The sequence below is a fragment of the Heteronotia binoei genome, chromosome 16, assembly GCF_032191835.1.
Source record: "Heteronotia binoei isolate CCM8104 ecotype False Entrance Well chromosome 16, APGP_CSIRO_Hbin_v1, whole genome shotgun sequence".
Lineage (NCBI taxonomy): Eukaryota > Metazoa > Chordata > Lepidosauria > Squamata > Gekkonidae > Heteronotia > Heteronotia binoei.
In genome coordinates, this window is record NC_083238.1 from 50,120,600 (window position 1) to 50,139,682 (window position 19,083).

The window sequence follows — 19,083 nt, forward strand, 5'->3', positions numbered from 1 at the left end:
AGTGGATTAGCCAGTTTCATTTTTTTTGCAAAAATATATTATTATAAGGATTGTGTAATATATTTTTGCGAACTGAAAGCTGGTGTATTACTTCGTGGCTTTGGTCAGTATGCTAATTACACCAAGTGCCCTTCAAGCAGCATCGTTTCATTTTGGGCATCAGTTTTTCTGTGCAAGCGCACTTGTTCCGAAGCCTGCATGCACACGAAAACATCCACCCGGCATGAAATTTTGTTGGCCTTCAAGGGGTCGCTGGATTCGAACTTTGTTCCAAGTTTTGCAAAATGCGGTCCAAGGAGGTTGCCTGCCTATTGGGGGGACCTCAAGCATAATTAAAAACAAAACAAAAGCCCAACATTGGATACCGTCAATCAGGTTTTTTCCCCCCTGAAAACCTAATTTTCAGTCGTGTTAATCACAATTAAGCACGCGCACACCATAAACTTGGGGCAGCGTGAATCGTTCGCCACGGTGTAATACCACTCTTACTCCCACGGTGCCACTTTTTTTTTTGACCCTCTAGCGCCACCGTAAAAAAAAAAAATGAGCCCCTCTTAAGGAAGTCCGACAACTTCGTGCCTGCCGCCGAGTCACTCCCCCTCCCCTACTGCCCTCTCCGAGGAGCCGCCGCGAGGAAGCGCTTGATTGACAGGCGCTCGAGGCCCATCCCTCCGCCCGCGAGCGCTGCGGCCAGAGACGAGATCCTTCCGCGTTCCCCCTTAAAACGCGGACTTGGCGCGCGCGGGGGAGGAGGAGGAGGAGGCTCCGCTCGTGCGCCAGGCAGCTTCTTTTTCGTCTCCTTCTGTCAGAGGCGCGTCGCTCTGAGCGGCTCTTCTGCCGCCCCTGACAGACACGAGCCAACGTCCTCCGTTCAGTCACACGACGACAGTCGCCTCACAGCTGGTCTCGCCTGCCTCCCCCCCCGCCCTCTAGAAAACCGCCCCCTCCCCCCCCGTGTCTCCTCAGAAGCGGTCTCGCGCGGAAGGTTAAACGCCTGAGGGGGAAAGGGAGAAAGGCCCCGCCCCCTCAAGGCTGGTGGAAGCGGCCCGCTGGCCCCGCCCCCTTGAAGAGAAGGGAGGGGAACGGGAGAAAGCCCCGCCCCCTCAAGGCTGGTGGAAGCGGCCCGCTGGCCCCGCCCCCTTGGAGAGAAGGGAGGGGGCAGGGCCATGTGCGTTTGTTTTGAGGCGGCCGCGGGCAGGGAGGGAGGAAGGAAGAGCCTGCACGGACTCGCCGCCTTCCAGCCCTTCCCTCCTCCTGGCACGCCTCCCCCTCCCCGCCCAGGCGTCCCCCCCCCCCAAAGGCTGCTGCTCTTCCTCTCCTCCCCACGTCGCTTTCTCTTCTCCCCCCTCCCCCCTTCCCTCACCCCGCCTGCTCCCCCCCTCCTCCTCCCCCGCCTGCAAACTTTGCTCCTCGCATCGCCTGCACCCGCCGCGGGTCTCCCTCTTTCCCCCCCACTATCGATCCGCTATCGATCGCGAGCTTTAAGGCTGGGGGTCCTCCCGTCGTCCGCCTCTTTTCCTTCCAGCCCAGGGGGCCGGAGCAAGCAGCAGGGCTTTTTGCACGCCCTCCCTTTTTGCACGCCCCCCCATCCTTTTGCAAGTGGAGGAGAACACGGCCACCATTGCGCGCGCCCGGTTTTTTTTTGGGGGGGGGGTGGAGTATGATTAGGAGGTTTTTTTTGGGGGGGTTGATTATTAGGTTTTTGGGGATTAATTAGGACTTTTTTGGGGGGGGGGTTGATCAGAATTTGGGGAGATTTATTAGGTTTTTGGGGGTGTTTGATCAGGAGGTTTTTGGGGGTTGATTAGGAGGTTTTTTGGGGGGGGTGTTAGAGTAGGAGTTTTTTGGGGGGGAGTTTGATTAGGAGGTGTTTTGGGGGAAGTCTGATTAGGAGGCTTTTTTGGGGGGGGGTTGATTAGGAGGAGAGTCATTTTTTAAAAAGAGCGAGGAGGGGAAGGGGAGGGAGCTGAGCTGTTGTTATTTTGGATCCCGGGAGGGGAAGGGGGAGGAAGAGAGAGAGAGGGAGACACCAAAAGAAAAAAGAAAGATCCCCCCCCCCCAAGCCGCTGGGAGGAAGGCAAGAAGGAAGGAAGGAAGGACAACCCCAGCAAACGACTCACTTTGCCTGATGACTCAACGCCACTCATAACCATTTGTCTCCTCCTCGCTGCTGGCAGATCCCGCGTGTTGCTGCTGCTGCTGCTGGTGCCGCCTGGCAGGCGGAGGGACTGGAAGTGACACAGCCGGCGCTGCTGGGCGCTCTCTGGGGCGGCCGGCCCAGCAGCAGCCGCTTCTTTCCGCCAGGCGCGGGATAGAACAGCGGCCCCCTTTAGAGGCAGCCTCTCCTCCACCCCCTTTTCTTCTGCTTCTTCTTCCCCCCTCCCCTCTCTCTCTTTGGATTCCTCCCCCCTCTTTTTGGCGGAAGGTGGGGGAGAGACCCCAGCCTGCCTGCTTCCCCCTCTCTCGCCCCCTCCTTCTCCTCCTCCTGTCTCCCTTCTCCCCCCCTTTCCCCCCCCACCACCTCGGGTGCCCCTTTTTGGAAGAGCTTTCGCCCCCCTCCCTCCAGCTGTCAAGAACAAGGGGAGAGAGAGAGAGGCGTTTGGAACCCAGAGAGCATTTTAAAAACCCCACCAAAAAAACTCCCCCAATCCCCAAAAAACACAAAACTTGAGGAGCCGGGAGAGAAAGGGGGGGAGGGGTGGGGGAAAAAAAGACAAAATAAGGCAAGGAAGAAATCGGAAGGTTCAAGAAGGAACCAAGAAAACTTTCCACCCTGGATTCTCTACTTTTGATCCATGGACAGAGCCCGGCTCAGCCAAGTTACGGACAGACCATAAGCAGTAAGTACGGAAATCCCAGGCCATCTTCTCCAAGTATTTAGCTTAGGAAGCTAAGATTTTTTTGGGGGGGGGGACAAATGAACGGGGGCTAGATAAGAATGTGGGGGGGGGTCTGGTTGGAGTATCATCCTTTTGCATATTAATGCCTAATACCTGTTTCTTTGTGGTTCCTTTCCCAAACCTCTCCAGCCCCGTTCTCTCTCTCTCTTTTTTTTTGCTTTACTACATTGTGTAGTCAAGCTTGCAAAGGCAATCTGCTAGACAGAGCTTTTCTGCACGAAATATTGAACCGCCTTGCTGGTAGTAGGATTTGCAGGCCCCTTTCTTTTTTTTTTGCGGGGGGGGGGGGTAGAGGAGAAAGTTTTCTGAGCAAAGCTGAACTTGATTTTTTTTCCTCTTTTTTTTTCCAGGCAGCAAATGAAACTCTGATTCGAGATGAGCCTTGATGAGTTTCGGTTTCTAGCGCTGCCTGACCCGTGCTGCTTTTGGGGGAATTTTTGCTTTCTTAGCTTGAAGAAGCCGGGCTACCTCTTAAAATGGGCTCAGTTGATGCTTGAGTTCTGCCTGTGGTTCTGGCGCAGCCCAGAACTGCTCTTTCAATGCGCTGCTAGGTACCTAAACTGAAGCCTTGTCTCGATTCACACGCCATCTGAAATACATTAGCCACTTGAGTGGTGCCCGCTCCTTGTTCTCAATAGATTTGTTTGCCTGCCTCCCTGGCTTTTCTAAATTGTCCTCTCTATCCCAAAGACGGAAACCCAGCTTGGCAAAGAGCTCCGGTAATAGCCCGGCTGGCTTATAGAGCTGAAGCTCAATGAACGATCAACTTCTGCGAATCGTTCTGCGCTGGCTGTCGGCTCCCTGAGCATCGTAGGCAGCCTGTTAAATCAGGTGCAATAGCAAAGCCTTCTTGTGTCTGGGGGGATTCTTGCATGTGATGTGGATCCCATTGATTCCTGCCCCAAAGCCTCCCCCCCTTCTAAGGCAGAGGTGCATGAAACGGTTTGTTGGAGTTTGGATGTTTCTGAAGCCCTGCTGTTTTGTTCCTTCCCTCTCCTCTTCTCTCTTTAGGTCCTTGCTCCTTTTATTGTGATCTTCCTGTGGGAACGCTGTCTCCAACTCCGAGTAGCATGGACCGGAGAAGCGAGAGTCCCTGCCTGAGGGAGAGCCCGGACAGAGGGAGTGGCAGCCCTGAAGTCAAGGGTCCTCCCCCAGTGAAGGTGGCCCGGCTGGAACAGAATGGCAGCCCGGTGGGAGCCCGAGGGAGGCCCAACGGCTCTGTCACCAAATCACTGGGAGGTAAGAAACCTGGCCGGACTAATGTATGCATGGCAGACTGGCAGCGGAGGTCTAATGGCACGGAGTGTCAAGGTTCAGGTTAGTGAAGCTTGTGTGTCTCGGTGTAGGATTACAGGAAGAAGGTCCAAGGCCGCCTTTTAATGCTCGGTTTGCCTCTCATCAGTAACTAAACAGTCTCACGGCTTACATAGAGGGTTGGCATACTTTGGGCTTTTTGCCACTCTGTACAGAGGTGTTAGCTTGGCTGAGTTCACAGCTCACCGGGCCTGGAGAGCTTTTAATTGCTAACTTTCTTTGCCTCTTTCTTAGAAAGGTGAACAAGAGGGCTTGGCAGGTTTTTTAAGACAAATATTTTTTGGCTTTTTTGTTGTTGTCTCTGTTGCTTTCTAAATAAGGCTGTATCTGACCTGGCGATAAAGCAGTTAGTATTTCCAAATGGCTCCTGATTCTGTTCGTGGAACTTTACATCTTTGCTAGGTGCATTATATAAACTTAATAAGGCGGCTAATTTGAAATCCTTTGTTTTTATAGTAGCCTGAAGTCAGTCGTGTTTAAATAGAGCTTTTTACAGTGCAGTCCTATACAAAAGTTACTTCAACCTAAGCCTATTGAAATGAACAGCCTCAGAGTGGAGTAAACTTGCATAAGATTGAACTTTTAGCTCACAAAGCTGGGCAAGTTGGGCATTTTAGTACAGGCAGAAATAACATTTGCCTCTATTATAGTTTTATGAATAATTGTTACAAAACAGGGGAAACTGCTCTACTGTGTATACTGGCTCACTTGAAATTCTTGGTATTAGAAAGTCTTTACTTAAGTAGGCAAAGATTCTATCGCTTTTTAAGGGTAGTGACTATGGACTGCTTTTTTTTTTTGTACTGATAGTTGCTCGACCGAGCTTATACAGTTTTGTCTTGCTTCTTGACACACTTGAGCGTTGTGCTCTCTGATGTGGTTTTACTTTCACTGCCTTAAGTAGAAGATTTTCTGAAGATCCCCAGACCCTAAGCCACTCAAAGGTCTTGATTTATTCTGTCACATCAAGAGCCATTCCTTCAGACTGTGTTTAAACTGCTCGAATGCTGTGATGTGATAAAGCTGGCATGCAGGCCGCCGTTCTTGAAAGCATGCTACAAACTCAGCCTTACTGGTGGACAGCATTCTTACTGCACAGTACTGAAGCCAAAATATACTGCAGGTAGATTTTTGAGAGATTGGAAAAGTGTGGCATGGTACCAGTGCACTAATTTTTAGCAGTGCAGTGTCTGTGCTAAACATGCTTTGCTTAGGCATGTTAGTAATTACCAAAGACTGATGAGAGCATGCAGCTTTAGCACTCTCTGTCCCCCCCCCCCCGAAATTATTTATGTGCTAAGTTTTAGTTAAGAATATTTAACATTGAGCTTTTATTATGAATGCATTTCTTTCTCTCGGTAACTCCTACTGGTGTGCACCTGTGGGCAAAAGGAAAAATAGATTTGACATTAAACATTTCAGTATTTATGTTAGAAAATAACGGCAGTCATAATAGAGCACTAAAAGGTTTGCAGGTGATCATAAATGTTCGACAAGAATCTTGGAACCAATCAGGATTGCTTAGAAGTAACTCAGCTCCTTTATTTTTAGGAAAAGATTCTAAGTTTCCATTAATGTTGTCTAGTAATTCGCTAATGCACACTTAGTTGCAGAAGGGTTATTCAAAAATGTTGGCTTATGCAAGCTTTCAAATTGTAAGTATGCTTTTGTATAAGAAGTTATGAAGGGTTTGTGATGGTATCAGTGAAAAAGATTGAATTAGGTGTGGAATAGGATAGAGAGTTTCATTCAGCTATATGTGAAAGCATTAGTTCTTCAGTGCTCTAAGAGCATTAACTGATTCTGAATTACTGCATTATTACTGATTCAAATGAAGAAGTCATACTACAGAGTTTTTAAAACCTTGTCGTGTCGGCAGATTCTTGTAATTTTCTTGTTTGTTGGTTTCTGTGTATGTTGTAAGAGAGTCCAAGACAAGTTTGTATAACTTATTTTCAGATCAGCTATATTCACTGATTAGTTAAGTAGTAGCAGAGTACATTGTCTTGATCAGGCAATGATGGCATTATTTTGCATTTATTATATTTTAGAAGAGTTAATTGCATTAACTATCATAAGAGGCTTTTTGCCACTGTCCTCCTAAAGACTTTTGGTAAACAAATTATTTGCTGTTTGTAGTGTATTCAGATTATGACTCGTGTTTTGATTGGAAGCTTACGTGGTTTCCAAAGACAAATTTGAAATGGCACAAAATTTTGTCCTTTTATCACTGGAACATTGAAATCTGATTAGACTAGAGAAAATCTATCCCAAAAGGAAACTGTTGTCACATGTACAAGTCTCCGGCCTGTAAAATGCACTAACAATATGCTTTCCAACTACAGTAAAGGGTTGTATAGCAAATAGTTAACTATATTGAAAGATTTAGTATTTTGAAAGGACTTCCTAAGATATTTCCTTATAGTTAGTCTGTATGAAAGAGATGTTACTAGATTCTAAATAAGTAGCTTTTAAAAGATGATCCGTAAAGCTTTAGTTCTTGTTTTTTCTATTAATTTTCCAGTACATTCAACTTTAATGCTCAGTACTTGCTTAGAATATATTCTTAAGCCTTTGAAAAAAGAAAGCAGTAATTAAAATATCAGTATGTACTGGGTTAATATATTTCTCATCTCTGATATTTCATAAGCAAAGGGAAAAAATCAAGGTTATGGAGTTGCAAGATGGTGTTCTGTTGTTTTTTAAGCCATTGTTAAAAGATTTCACAGAAAGATATTCTTGTGGTCTATTCGTGTTTCTGGAATTCAGTAGAAAAATTAAACTTTAAAGATGTTTCAGCAACAGACGTGTGGCCTGGTAGTTTCCTCCCTCGGGGGATTTCCAAATTTTGCACTGTTCACAATGCTAGTTTTAGCTGCACTTGTGAGGGTTAACTTTTTTTTTTTGCCTTGCGTGTTCTTAGCAGGTCCTCAAGATAGACCTGTTATCTAAGTGGTCTGTTTTAACCGTGTATGTAATAAAACAAAAGTGCTGTGATATTCATGAGTGGCAGTTTTTATAGAAAGTCTATGGGAGAAAAAGGCGAATATCTCTTTAAAGCGCATATGATGCCTGGGAGAGAGGTTAAAGCAAGCAAGAGCTCTGTGGTGTTGACAGCTTTATATCCCTGCTGGGTAACATTCACTTACCAGAATTGGCATCCTCCTTCAGTTAGTAATGCGCTCCATAAGGAGTTTGAAAAAGGGTGATTAATGACCAGTAACTGAAATTTGTGAAATCCCTGATTAAAATGTATCTGCGTTCATGGCTGTTCAGCTTTTCTTTTTTTTTTTTTTAAAGTGTTCATGGAGTATTTTGTTAATTCTTGGAGGCGGAAAATCATGAATCTGAGGAATTCAAGTAGAATTCAGTATAATAATCTAGGGCTGTGATCCTTCTCTCACTGACTTGGTGGGAGCAAGTTCTGTTGAAATTGGGGGAGTTTTATTTTCAAACAGACTGGTTTTTTCCCTTTCATGCATTCTATGCTGTAAAGCAGATTCCACAGAAGTGTCAACCCCCAAATCTAGCATAGGCTACTGGGTACCGGGTCATGTTTCATTTGCCCGTTTGATTCCTACAATGTCTTGTTTCTGAAGATTCATTCAGCAGTACACCTAATATTACTCAATTCTGTATATTTGAATTTGTCTGATTCAAGAATTGCTTGGCTCTACATATACAGAAACCCATATTAATGTAGTTTCACTTTAATGTTTGACTGGGAAAACCAACTTTTTTGGTACATGTTCTTAGTGACCTATATCAAATATTCCTCCCCCCCCTTTTTTTTTGCAAACTAGGTTTATTCTAGAAAGCTGGGTTAATGTCAGACAAATGTCAACTGAGTTTTAAATGTCTGGCAAAATGTGTCGAATACAGAACCATATTATATGCATGTTTACCCAGAAGTGAGTCCCATTGTATTCAGTACTGGCTCCTTCTAAGGAGGATCACAGTATGTCTTTTAAGGCCTAGCACACCTCTGTTCACACTTGTGTCGTACTGGTAGCAGGCGGAGCAAGGTCTAGGAGAGTATGTTGCCCATTATTAATATTTCTAAAATACTACCTGTGCTTGGCACATTCAGGTAGGATATATCGAAGACTAATATGAGGGTGCTGGTTGAATGTACTTTGTAACAGCCCTTAACACAATTTGCTTTCAAATGATAGCTTTTCTTGCAAATGTTGATTAAGCCTTTCACTACTTTTTCAGATATAGCTGAGTTGGTCTGCTATAGAGACCAACAGATTTTGGGGGTATAAGTGCTCTACCATGAAAATCTTGTTCGAAGCACCACCGGCCTCAAATCTAGCTGTTCTTTCAGTACTTTTTTTGTGTGTCTGTTGTGTCAGGGATATGTCTTACGTTTGTAAGGGCGAAGCGAGCATTGATGTTGGGAGTTAGTTCAAGTCACAAAGACAGGCTTGCTGCCCTACAAGCTGGAATCAACCGTTTTAGACATTGGCCATTTCTATGTTGCATCTTTCATATACTGCCAGAACAAAGGCCTAAGTCTGTATATTTGGAAATGGTGTCGACAGAAATATAATTAGGATTAATTTCCAAATAAAATGTGTCAGATTGCTTTCCTCAGTGCACCTTAAACTTAAAAGTCAGCTTCTCTGAAATCAGTTGGGCTTGTTCCCACATAACCTACACACAATGGAGGCATTAATGCTGTGAGAAGTTCATAAAGGAGATCTATACTCTTCAGCAAGCTGCATTTTCCAGATTTTTTTTTAAATTAATAGCTTATTAGCCGCTTATCATAAATGTAGCCTTTCTGTCTGTACCATAAAGTAAATAACATGTAACAATACCAGTGATAGCAGAAGGCATCCTAATAGCCGTACATTGTTACTGTAGATACTAATTTCAATTTGATTATTAGGATTTATTGTGTGCTGGAGGAAAACTTGAACCTTGCAAAGTTTGACAATCATGTATGTGTGTAGATAGGACTTCAGTGGTAGGAAAAGGGCCATTGGCAATAAAAAGCTGAACTAATTTACATTCCCCCCACCCCCAGCAAGACAGAAAGAGAGAAAATTGGTATATGAAGAATGAGGCCTGGCTTTTGTTTTTAAACTTTGCATCTGAAGCATGAATGCAAGAACATGTAATAATGCTTCATCACTGGCGATGTGTTTTCTCATATCTCAGTGTTATCTTTGGGAATAATTTTGAATTGAGAGTAGGGAAAAAAGCCTTACATCTGCACTTCAAGACACTGGGCAGTTAATCTTGTAGCTACATAAAATATAGTGGCTAGTTTAGGCTGGAAGAGGCTGTTTTCTGTATTTGGCATTAGTTAATGGTGTTTCAAGTTTACAGACCCATCTTTGAGCAGTACCGAGATACTGTTAGTGACTTCTTGAAGGTGTTTTACAACCAAAGGCAGTGTTTAGCGGATATAACATCTGTCTGCCTCTGTGTGTATGTGTGTGTCTATATTTGTGTGTGTGAGAGAAAGAAAGAGGGGGGGGGGAAATTGACAGTGCTGTCTAAAAGGGAAAGTACTTTTTCGGCAAGAGCAAATAGTGGCTTTGAACTACAGAGTGTACTTAAAATGTAACTCTTTTTTAGAGATAAATGATGAATCAATCTTAAGTTAATTGGTTCCTACTGTATAAACTCTGCAGAAACAGATGCACTTTTGTATCAAGGCATTCTATAAGTGAAATTGTTTTAAGAGCTAAAGCCACAACTGACAAACATTTGAGGAGTTGATGATTTCAGAGAAGTATACTTAACTATCTCTTGCTATGCTGAACTTTCCCACCATATTTAAGCTAAGTGTTCATTGCGGAGAGCTAAACATTTATCTTGTGTTTGTGTAAGAATGAGGTTACAATTGATTTGGGGGTTCAGAAAAGAGAATCGGTTGAGACATCTTCCACTCTGACATATTTGACAATATTTGCAGTAACTATTTCTTTGAGGTCAATCATATTACTATTATCAATTCTTACATTGCTGTTTTAATTTTGGAACACCTACAGTGGTAACTGGGGAAAACATGGAAATCCTGAATGCGTGTGAGGAAGTCTTGCTGTATATACTGGACTTCAATTCCTGTTACCTTTGGCTTACAACAGTGCTTCTTGCTACGGTTGTTGCGGTCAAACATTTTGTTGCACTGGTATGTTCTGCAGGGAATGGATAAAGTATAGAAGTTTGTATGCGCATCTAGAAAGCTTGAATGGATCAGAGTTCCTAGAGGCGTGTACGTGGTGTTTTCTGTAATTATTATAACATGTAAAATGCTGCCTTTTCTTGTTGCGATTAAGTATCTGTTGCATAAGTTTCTTTTAAAAATAATTCTTTGCTGAGAATGACAAAAAAGGCCTAATTTGAGCCTTCTGTTATCCTTGTATAATTAGTTTATACATCTGATTAATTCAGACATGCTAAAACTACCCCTCTCCACGCACACTATTTGGCTTCCAGAATGATTTCTGGAAAGATGGAGAATCATAAAGCAGGTTGAAACTGCGTACATATTTGAGAGCTACTGAAGCATGCTTAATTTCATTGAAATCAGTGGGCATTAAATGCTCAATAACGTGTTTAATTCTTTTGAGTGCAGTAATATTTAGATGTATTTGACCTGCTTTGAATTGCTTCACTTTTAAAAAAACTCTCATCTGACCTGCTTTGGATTGCTTCACTTTTTAAAAACACTCACTGTTTTGTTTTTTGTGTGTGTATGTGGAAACGCCAAAAGTTTATTCGAGTTTCTCATCAAATCAGCCCAATAGAAAAGAGAACATCTCTGTCTGTCTGTGTACCAAATTAAACCGTTTTCTAAATAAAGCTGTAATTTTTAAAAAGCATTTGGTACGGAAATAAGACTAAACAAACGGTTTTGCTGCTGAGTTTCTCTGGAGGGTCTTCTGTCCCTGTGAGTCTTATGGTAATGTGAAAACTTCAGTGAAAAAAATCTGTGAAAACTGAGAAGCAAAGACCTCAGCATTTTAGTGTTGTTTCACATTATGAATTATAGAAATTACTGTTTACAAAACGTTTTCACAGTTAACCTGTAAAGTGCTAGGCATCTTCACATGTTTTATGTGCGTGCCTTTTTTTTTTTTTAAACCCTACACATTTGCTGGAAAAATATGCTATGGCTTCTTGCAGAGTGTGCATGTGGTGAATGAAGCAAATTTATTTAGTCGGATACTATAAGGTTCATCTCAACATCGGAAAGGATTAGTAGTTTTATTACTTCTGTGTAGTAAAGACTAGTGGTGTTTAATGTAGGCAGGATTGTTCTATATCCATAAAGATGGGATCGGACCATGTTTCGGGTTCTGAGACTTAAAACATGCTATACTGTGAGAAATTAATAATTCTGTAGATGTGCAGTAGTGATAGGGATACAGTTGTCAACAGATGGATTGTGGGTTGTTTTTTTTCTTTGCGCAGTTTGGGCCTTTCATTAGGTGTGACGGAAGCTGTGGTCGAAGGGTACCCATTTTAACGTCTAAGAGTAATAAGATTATAGTGTGGATAATTTGATTATCTTTGTATATGAACAAAAGATTATTTTTGTTAGAAAGCGTACAAGAGAACTCCATACCCCATAATTTATGATTGGTTCACACAGTTTATTTTTACCCATGAGATGTCCGAACTTTTCTTGGGCGACTCACTTCCATTGGCATCATAATGTGGCCCAGACAAACTATGGATGTGGCCCATAGCAGTTCTCTTGATTGCAAGAGCACTTACCCAGCAACTGTAAATATGAGACATTCTGGTTTATAACCATTCAGATAGATCCAAGTGGGCAGCCATGTTGGTCTGAAACAGTAGAACAAAGTAGGAGTCAATTTACACCTTGAAGACCAACAAAGTTTTATTCAGAATGTAAGCTTTTGTGTGCTCTAAGCACTCTTCATCAGAGGAGGAGTCAGAATATATATACCTGATTCCTTGTCTGATGAAGTAGAGCACACGAAAGCTTACATTCTGAATAAAAATGTGTTGGTCTTCGAGATGAGAATTGACTCCTATTTTGTTCCATGGCCATTCAGGTTTTTGTCCTGAAATGCTGGGACTGTGTGGAGGACAGTTGTCACCTGTTTGTCTGTACCTTTGACAATTGCCTTATTAATGTGATGCATATAAACCATTCTCAGTGGAAACTATTCTTGGGGAGTGTATGCTGCTAAGAAAGTAGACTTTATTCCCTGCAAGTGTGCTTAGGTTCTTGTTTAAATATCATTGTAGGTGACAGTTTTAAGTATCATTGTGAGTGATGGAGATGGCTTCCAAGTACATGGGTTTTTAAAATGACGGAGCGGAGGTACCATTCCAGTGTGGCAAAAACGTAGTGAGAAACTTCATACTAAGATGGCTTCCCTTGATTTTGTATCAACCACGTAATTATAGTTTTTCATATTTCAGTGCTTATCCTAGGTTGCTTGTTTTTAAAACTCAAACACATCCAATCAATAGAACAAAGCAGGAGTCAAGTAGTATCTTTCAGACCAACAAAGTTTTATTCAGAATGTAAGCTTTTGCACACGGCTGCCCATCTGAATCTATCAACATCCTATCAATAATCTGATTATTGTTTTTTATCATTTGGAGCAGTGTTTGGAACTTGGTTGGAATGGACAACAGTTGAGAGCAAAATAACAACATCCAAGTGCAATAAATATATTCACTGTTTGCACATATTTGAAAATAAATTCCTGTCCCTTAAATTTGTGTAAATAGCTTGGATCTTAGGCACTGTGAGATGAGTCAAGGATCTTTCCCAGCTCCCCCATCTTGGTACAGCTCACTCTGCTCACCGGAATGCTGCTCCAAGGACCTTCAGAAACAGATTGGGGGAGGAATCTATAGTGGGGGGCAGGCCCGTAGCTACAGTGGGGCCTCGTTGGAGTCCAGGCTCCACCAATCAAATCCCCGTGTAACCTTTCAGTCCCCCATTGCTTGCCACCACTCTGTTCAAGAGGCCTTAACCCCCTTTCTTTCCTCCCCCCCTTACCATCCAGGATAAAAAGTGTAGAGGGTGATGAAAGCTCGTGCATAGTTTTGTGATAATAAAAGGGATAATGTAGTATTTGCTTTTTTAGGGGTATTTATGGGATATTTTGAGAGTTGACACCGAGAACCTGGTTTTGGAGGGAGGGGGTAGAAAATTGTCCCTCACTGTTGTGCTAGTAGAGGATGACTTTGTATCTAACCTATTGTGTTCAGAATTGAGATGACGTAATGTTTTAGGTGGATTTTTTTATCAAGATAAATAGTGCTGAGGGAGTTATGCTAAAAATGTTCTGTGCCCTTTGAATAACCTATCTATTTTAAAGAAATATGCTCATATTTTAGATTGCTCATTTGCATTATTTATGTTTGAGCTGGATATGCATATTTCTTAGATTTGATATTTTGTATTTTATTGGCTATTAAGGAATAAAATTCTCTGTTATGAGTTATGCATTGCTTTGCAGTAAAAAGGTGCCTTTCGTAATGTCTTTTTCCAACTTACAAATAACTTTTTTGCCATAATACTCACATGCTTGCAGAACAGCATGATCGATGTCTCTGTAAGTGTCGTAGTAAAAGAAAATGACTTGTATTTTGAGGCTGGTGGATAGTTTATGTTGTTTTGGACCAATTTCCCAAGCAGTGATCGAAAACAGATTACAATAACAATTATACAGTCAGAAGATGCAATATCCATTTCTATTTTAATTGGGTGAAAGAATAATAAAAACATCATTAAGAAAAATGAGATGGACCTGTCACATACTCCACCAATTTTTAGACTTTGAGAAAATGCAGAGTAATGGAAGTAGTTTTTAGTTTACTTCATCTGGTTAGCTAAAATTCGCACTTATGGTAAAAATAGGTGAAAATAGCTTGGTAGATATGGATAGATTTTTAGTAACTGCTGTTCTCCCTCTGAGGCAGGAGGACATCTTGTGGGTGTTTCCTAACCTTCTTTCAGGGAGGCAGGAAAATTTAAATATTTGAACTTCCTGTTCCTGTTAGGAAGCACCTGCCTTCAGTTCTTTTCCTGCCTCATCAGGGAGAGCAGCAACTGTCAGGCTTCGCCTGATCCTTTTGTAGCGGTGTGAGGAAAATACAAGTTGTTCCTTTTTATTTTTTATTCTTTGTTTGTTCCTGATTGTTGGACTTTGTCTCTAAGTCCCTGTGTTTGTCTGTGCCTCATTTTCCCGGTGTCTGAAGCTTTTTATTACCGCCTTGTTCTCCCAGCGGCCATTTTCTGCCACTACTGAGGCAGATTTCTGAGGGCAGTTTGCTTATGTCCAGAAGGGAGGAGGACGGCTTTCTGTCGGCTGGGGAGCAGGAACCCTTAAGACTGACAAGAGGCTTGAGCGGAGCCGGCAAGACCCATAGTTGGCTTGCTCAGAACTCCCCAACAAGATCGCCGCTTTGTGGTTGCTCCAAAAGCGGCCGCAGCACAGCTGAAGCCGTGGAAGTGTGCGAAGACAGAGGGAAGGCACGGAGAACGCGATGGCGTCATAGGCCGAGGGCAGTGAGCAATGCAAGCCGGCAAGGCATTTTGTGGGGCCCAGTAATGCCGCTGCTGTGGGCTTAATGGCACAGGGCAGTTTTTCTACCCCCAGAGCCTCCTCATGAGGAGCCCAGATAGTGGATGGGCAAGATGCTATACAGGGAGCAGTTGGCCCGATTGTGCTGTCCCGGGAATTTATAGCCTCCCTTTCTAGCCAACTTCTGGAGGGTCTAAAGGTGTGCTTCCCTAAGAGGAGCAGAAGGAGAAATAGGTCTTCCTCATCCTCCTCTTCCTCTCATTCTCACCTTCCCAAAAGACCTATGGGGTCGGGAAAATCACATTGGCCCACTAAAGCAGCCCAAAAGCTGTTAAATGCCCAGGATGGCGCAAGGGGATCAATGCAAGGAAGGGAAGATCAGAATAGCGTGAGGGAGGAGGGTGAGTTTTCTTTGGATGAGGAAGAGTCAGCAATAGAGGTGCCTGAGCCTTCTGCAAGGTTTTTTAAAGCTCAGAATTATTGTCTAAAACCCTCATTGCATTAGATGTTAGTGAGGAGGAAGGAGATAGACCCAAAAAGAGACACAAGGAAGGTGATGTGGAATTCTTTCCAAAACAAGTGGGTTCAGGAAAGGCTTTTCGCTTTCCGGCATATTTTGAGCGTCCAATGAGAGCAGAATGGAAAAGGCCATTTGCTAACAAGCAATACCCGGTTCTTAAAAGAAATTGTACCATCTTTCCTCTTTCCTCCAGGTTCCCTTAGTTGATGCACCCATCACCACACTACAGTCTTATGGTCTGGTATCTGAAGTCGGGCAGGGATCTCTAAAGGACCCAATAGACAAAAAGGCAGAATTTGCATTACGCAGGTCACATAAGGGGGCAGCTATGATCCTTAAAGCATCGGCAATAGGATCCATGGTTCCTAAAGCTAGCATTGTGTGGATGCGAAAGTTGATTCAAATGATATCTGAGGAAAATGCCAGGGCCATTGACGGGGCCAATAGAGTTCTAAAGGTGGTTTCTTTTTCAACTGATTCCACTTTGGATTCCTTAGTATTTGTCTCAAGAGTAATGTCTTCAGCAGCAGCAGCGCGTAGGACCCTATGGCTGAGGGCCTGGTCAGCGACGCGCACTCTAAGAATATCATCATGTAATACCCATTCATGGGCGAATGTCTGTTCGGAGAGGCATTAGATAAGATTTTGGTGGAGACAAAGGACAAAAAGGCAATGCCAAAATTTCTCCGAAGACAGGATCGAAGACAGACATATTCATCGTCCTTTTGTTCACAACGTCCCCTGCCCAGGTTCAGACAAGAGAACAGAGGATCCTCATGGGGCTCAAGGCAGCCCTTTCATAGACAGAACTTTGGAAACAGATTCAACAAGTCCGGCAACAAACAGGCAGATAAACCAGGCAGAGATTCCAAGCCAAAGGCATGACTACCTGGAGATTCCGGTTGGTGGGTGCCTCCACCATTTCGCTCAACAGTGGATGGCTTCACCAGCAGACACTTGGTGCAAAGAGATAGTTGTTGACGGATACAAACTGGAATTTTAGTCCTTTCCACCTCAAAGGTTTCTGCAATCTCCAAGCCACAGAAATGTAAAGAAAATCGAAATTACACTTCAGGCTATTCAGCACCTGCTAGATATAAAAGCAATTGAGCCAGTTCCACCAAATGAATTACAATCTGGTGTATATTTGATTTTCTTTACTGTTCCAAAAAAATCCGGAGACTGAGAGCAGTGCTAGATCTGAAATATGTCAACAAGTTCATAGTGACAAAACACTTCCGGATGGAAACAATGCGAGCTATAACAGAGTCACTGCAGCCGAACGAATTTCTCACGTCAGTAGATCTAATGGAAGCGTATCTGCATATTCGTGTTTTCAGAGGTCATCGGAAATTTCTTTGTTTTTGTTACAGGAATCGTCACTTCCCATTCAGAGCTCTTCTATTCTTCACGGAGATGCTCACAGCCCCCATTGTCATGTTACGGGAACGAGGCATTCGGGTATATCCATACTTGGATGACATTCTCATCAGGGCATCTTCGGAGACTGCAGCACACTACATCACGACACAAACAATCACTTGTCTTCAATCACTAGGGTTTCTAGTGAATCTTCAAAAGAGTGCTCTGGACCCACCGAGAAGGTTAGAACCACCTGGGAGTTATAATAGATACGCCAGAAACGTGACTATTTCTCCCGGAAGCCAAGATCTGGAAGATCAGAGAGGCAGCAATTTCGGTCATAAAGAGCACCTATTCTCCACTGATGTCTCTTGCAAAGCTACAGGGGCTGTTGATCTCCATGACTGACGCGATTCAGTGGGGGAGATTACATGCAAGACAGCTCCAAAGCTTTCTATTGCCCTTTCAGGGTCAAATTTTGAGGGTTCCTTTATCAGTCAAGCAGAGCCTTCAGTGGTGGATCGGGGAACTTGGCACAAGGGAAGGTTTTTTGGGTACCATCCTGGGAACGGTTCTTCATAGATTCCAGCTTGATGGACTGGGGGGCTACTCTCCAGAATTCCCCAATTCAAGGTGTATGGTTGATGGAGGAGAGAGCAAAATGGTTGGCACTACTTCAGTTTGCACCGAAAATTGTCAGAGCTCATGTGCTGGTCCAGACGGACAATATCTCAGTGAAGGCCTGTGTCAACAAGCAAGGGGGATCAAAGTCGTTGGCTCTGCATCGAGAGGCCTGCAGACTCTTTGCGTGGGCTCAGAATCACATCGCTTCGATCTGTGCGGAACATGTGAAAGCAGTCGACAACACGCAGGCCGACTGGCTAAGTTGCCAGAGGATATATCCAGGAGAGTGGTCCCTCAACAAGAGGGTTTTCCGTCAGGTCATCGAACAACTGGGGAGACTTCTAGTGGACTTATTTGCTTCCCAGACAAATCATCAACTCAAAAGGTATTTCATGAAATTTTCTTGCTGCGGGGCGGAGGCTATGGATGCCCTGACAGCATCCTGGCCATAGGGACTACTGTTTGCATTTCCTCCCATTTTGTTGCTACCCAAACCTCTCAGGAGAGTGTGGGAGTTACAAGCACAGGTGATAGTAGTGGCACCCTACTGGACCCGGAGACCATGGTTTGCAGATCTGCACGACCTCTCAATCCAACCACCGATGTGTCTACCGGTCTCATACAACTTGTTACACAAGGCCCAGTACTTCATCCGTGTCTGGAATGGTTCCACTTGACTGCCTGGAGGTTGAGCTGAAGAGTTTCAAAAAATCAGGCTGTTCTTCGTTAGTGATGGAGACATTGCTAGCATCCAGAAAACCATCAACACAGAGGATTTACAACATCACTTGGGAGGCGTTCGTCCGCGGGTGTAAAAGGAAAAAATTAGATCCCATGTCACCAAAAGTCAAGTCCATTCTAGACTTTATGCAAGAGGGCATGAGTCAGGGTCTTCGGGTTGCTACCATACGAAGGCAGGTTGCAGCCTTGTCATCAATTTCCCCCAAATTACAGGGAGTGAATCTGTCTAGACATCCTCGTATATCTCGCTTTTTAAGAGGGGTTTCTCTATCTCAACCCCCTCAAGTCCAAAGATTCCCGACATGGAGGTTAAATACTGTTTTATTGACATTGACCAGATCACCGTTTGAACCAATTTCGGACATTTCTCTAGTTTTTCTCAGAATGAAAGCTTTGTTCTTGATAGCAATTGCATCAGCACGAAGGGTGTCAGAGTTGGGTGCTCTCTCGGCTAAGTCAGAGTTATGCTTGTTCCATAAGGACAAAGTGGTCTTGCGTACAGATCCTACCTTTTCACCAAAAGTTTCATCTCATTTTCATAGAGCTCAGGAGATTTATCTTCCGTCATTCTGCCCTAACCCGGTACATCGAAAGAAAGGACCTGGCATACGTTGGATATCAGAAGGGCATTAAAATGCTACCTGCATAGAATGGCACAGATACGCAAGACAGATTTTCTTTTCATTAAAGTTTCGCCGCCACATTTGGGAGGAAGGATGTCCAAGGCTGCTATTAGCAAAAATATAAGACAGTGCCTTGTGCGCATTGTGGAGGCGTACAAGACACAAAAGATACCAGTATCACTAGGCATAACAGCTCATTCGGTGAGAAGTGCGGCAAGTAATGCAGCATTTAACAAACAAGCATCTGTAGAAGAAGTATGTAGGGCGGCTACCTGGTCCTCACTGTCAACATTTATAAAACATTACAAGATTAATGTTTATGATTCGGCCGATGCAGCTTTTGGCAGAAAGGTGCTTCAACATATTCTGGATGATGGGGACGGTATTAACCCGCCCTAAATGGGACACTGTTTTAGAATGTCCCACAAGATGTCCTCCTGCCTCAGAGGGAGAACGACCAT

General features: G+C 43.7%; 1 protein-coding gene across 2 annotated transcripts in view; it reads left to right on the forward strand.

Moving 5' to 3' along the window:
- Positions 1–2,684: 2,684 nt before the first annotated feature.
- Positions 2,685–19,083, forward strand: part of SATB2 (SATB homeobox 2) — a 258,561-nt gene continuing 242,162 nt past the window's right edge. For both annotated transcript variants that reach the window (XM_060257220.1, XM_060257221.1), the window contains exons 1-2: positions 2,685–2,840; positions 3,912–4,139. In XM_060257220.1, the coding sequence (XP_060113203.1) occupies positions 3,971–4,139 (169 nt within the window). In that variant the 5' untranslated portion in view covers positions 2,685–2,840; positions 3,912–3,970. The remainder of the gene's footprint in view (positions 2,841–3,911; positions 4,140–19,083) is intronic.